Source organism: Etheostoma spectabile, chromosome 3 (genome assembly GCF_008692095.1).
Source record: "Etheostoma spectabile isolate EspeVRDwgs_2016 chromosome 3, UIUC_Espe_1.0, whole genome shotgun sequence".
In the NCBI taxonomy this organism is placed as follows: Eukaryota; Metazoa; Chordata; class Actinopteri; order Perciformes; family Percidae; genus Etheostoma; species Etheostoma spectabile.
This window is the reverse complement of record NC_045735.1, coordinates 27,346,611-27,349,937: the sequence shown is the minus strand read 5'-3', so window position 1 is coordinate 27,349,937 and position 3,327 is coordinate 27,346,611. Positions and strand designations below refer to the sequence as shown.

Sequence of the window (3,327 nt, the reverse complement as noted above, 5' to 3'; positions counted from 1 at the left end):
AGTGCATGTATAGGTACTGAGCATGTGTGTAATAACAACAGAGTGTACATTGTAATTTCCCATTGGGGGATTAATAAAGTATACATTATTATTAGTATTATTATTATCATTAGACACAGATGCACATATGCATACCTACACACATTTATACTCAATTAATAGTATCCATTTTTAATCCCGCATTCTTTCACAGTAGCTCCATATATGGTCCTGGGAAACAGAGATTCATTTTAATGGTAATTAGTATAACTAATTTGAGCCTTTAAGTTTACTTCCAATGACTCATAACCTGGAATTTGTGTCTGTTGACAGAGTCTGCCACAGGAACCGGGAACAACCGGTGAGTGCTTCCTCTGTGTGTGTTTTGTGTGTGTGTGTGTGTGGTCTTGTTTAACTATTTTCGTCTGGTCCAAAAACCGGGAGTCCAGTATACTTGTGGGGTCCTGACTTTGTGGGGCCAAAATGCTGGACCCCACAACTTTGTTGTTCGAGGATTAGGGTTAGAATTAGGTTGGGGTTAGGGTGAGGTTAAGGTTTAAAGTTAGGCATTCAGTTGTGATGGTTAAGTTTCCCCACAAAGATAGTGCCACAAACCTGTGTATGTGTGCGTGCGTGTGTGCATGCGTGCATGCGTGTGTGTGTGTGTGTTGGTGAGAGAAAGAGAGAGACTAAATATGCATCCTCCCTCACATTTTAGCAAAGCAAAGCAAACTAAAGACATTTTAGCTGGTCTTAAGGTACAAACTGTGCTGTGACAGCAGTGTAGAGGGAAAGATAACTAGACTATGCTGTGGGATGCACTGGCATGCTGTTTAGATGTCGACAGTGAGGTCTGACGTTTTCCATATCAGACAATACTGATTACAATTATAGTAGCAATCTAGCATCAATCAGATTATCAGTCATAATATGGATATGGAAATGACTGGTCAAATTGCCACAAACACATTCCTATTACCCCTGAAGTTGTCCCACAGGTCAATGTCACGCCAACAGTTTGGGCATGCTATTTCAAAAGCCGATCTTTGACTAAAATTGTAATATTTATCCGGGTAGGATCCGTCCTAAGGTATCTAGTGACCCTGGCTTTTTTCTAGTCCCTGTATATTTTAACCTAATGATACACTATCATCAGTCTAAAATATCCATTGGACAAAATAAATTTCACACTGTACTGGGTAACTTGTTACTTTATTTACTGAGCAAATGGCCCCAAGATGAATAAGTAATAAATTAACATAAGTTAAATGATTAATAAAACTTTGGCATTACTATAGTGCCATACTCAATGTAGCACTTCTACTCATGAGCCTTTTAGGAATAGCAACTTGTTATAGTAACAATAGTTCGAGGAACCCAACAGAAAACCAGAGTCAAATTCCTTTAATTCTTACACATACTTGGCCATTAAAGCTGATTTTGTTTTGGATTGCCCACACACTGTTTTCTTCATTGTACGCAAGATTGTTGAAAAGCCCAAACCGCCCAACTGGACCCTTAAAATGTGATCTTTCAATGTAGGTGTTGTGACTATGTCAAATACTTAGCTGCTACTGGTTGCTAATTTGGATTATCTTTCCATTAACGTTTACTCAGAAAAACGATGTCCATTCCTTTCCAATTGTTTACATTTAAGGCATTCCTTTACTGCAGCCTTCCAGCATCCACTTCCAATAAATAATAAGTCATATTACGTCCAAAAAACACAACATAATCCAAGCACAGTCAAAAACTGTTTACTCCTCTTCTTAAATTAACAACACCTGTTTACATCAAAACAGGAACTTAACTTACCCAAGGCCAGCCTTGGCCTTGACAAAACAATGCAATATATTGCCCCCTTATGGCTTGGAGGAAAACAGCCTGTATGGCTCCTACAATACGTTGTCTTTTTCTGTGTAATATGTTCGAATGCATAGCAAAAGTGGAAATGTGTGGGTGCATGGGTACCTATGTAATTGTTCTATTTAAGTCCATCAGAGGGCAGTATTACTAAGGATAAGGGTGAAATGTGCATATACATGAAAAGAGGTTGCGTTCATAAACAATATAAAACAACTGTATTTTCCACATATTTACTGTGATGTTGATGCAATACTAATGACTCTCTTGCAGAAAACCCTGCTTGAAAATAGGGAATGACACCTGCAAGCCCTTGCGCCGTGAGAATCACCTTCCAGATGCAGGGCGGTCATATTGTGGAGAGCGGGCTTTCAACCCGGAAAACGCCACTTGTTGTAAAGATGGATACACCAACACAAGTAATGAACACACATCTGTGTCCAACTTAGCAAGAAATTTAAATGTTGGATTAGTGATCATAAAAAAAGGCAAACTATGCGGTAAGATAATATAGATGATGACACTTAATGACAAGGCTGACAATAAAAGACTTCAAGTGGCAGCTACCCTGGATTGCAACTTATTTCAACATTGGGGCTTTTCCTCAAGAAGCATAGAGAATAAAGCCTTCAGTGTGAACGTGATGATTGCGTCACAACCAGTGGTGGAACAATTATTCAGGTCTATCACACTGAAAATACTGCACTACACTATAAGTCCTGCCTTAAAAAGGCTTACTTAACATGTATGTAAAGTTAAAGTACACATTGTGAAGGAAAGTCAGTGTAATATGTAATAATAATAATGATGATCATTAAAAAATCATTTTATTTATTTAGCACTTTAAATGAGACTTTAAGGCTTTTTACATACAATCAAAGACAGAAACAGCAATAACAAAATGCTAAGCTACATCATGATGATTTGTATTGTATTTTTGGCCTCTCTCTGAACCTGGCTTGTCTTTGACTGTGGGAACTTCCTGGCTTGTGATCTTCCTGTAACACAACACGTTTAAGCTGTCGCCGTCCTACTTGTGTTTGTACTCTTGACTCAATCACTGTTTTTACAGATGTTACAGAGGGTCTGAGTGAAAAGGTGTCAGCTTGCTGTGGACTAATGGCCTATGACCAACTCAATGAAATCTGCTGCAACTCAAAAATCATAGCCAAACCTGGACCAAATGCCCAATGTTGTGATAGTGGTGAGTATAAATGACACAATAGATGGAGGCAATGGATCATATTACCATACAGTATACACTGAGAAAATAAATCTTCTTTCCGTTTTCTTATTGTAATCCTACTAAAAACTTTATTGTTCTTACTGACTGGCAGCTGTCCATTAATATTTAGTAACCAGATGGTAAAACCAAACACTCATGGTGCAGATGATTGTTTGAGTATTAAAGCTTTAGTGCGTAACTTTTTGATATTAATAAACGTCCTTTGCATTCTAGCCATTGCCAAATGAGTTGCTACAAAG

General features: G+C 38.1%; 1 protein-coding gene across 1 annotated transcript in view; it reads left to right on the top strand.

Moving 5' to 3' along the window:
- The first annotated feature begins 306 nt into the window (after positions 1-306).
- The window catches only part of LOC116682454 (galaxin), a 3,912-nt gene continuing 891 nt past the window's right edge, over positions 307-3,327 (top strand). Inside the window, exons 1-3 of the mRNA XM_032509722.1 lie at positions 307-340; positions 2,116-2,261; positions 2,915-3,046. Coding sequence (XP_032365613.1) covers positions 2,962-3,046 — 85 coding nt within the window. The 5' untranslated portion in view covers positions 307-340; positions 2,116-2,261; positions 2,915-2,961. The remainder of the gene's footprint in view (positions 341-2,115; positions 2,262-2,914; positions 3,047-3,327) is intronic.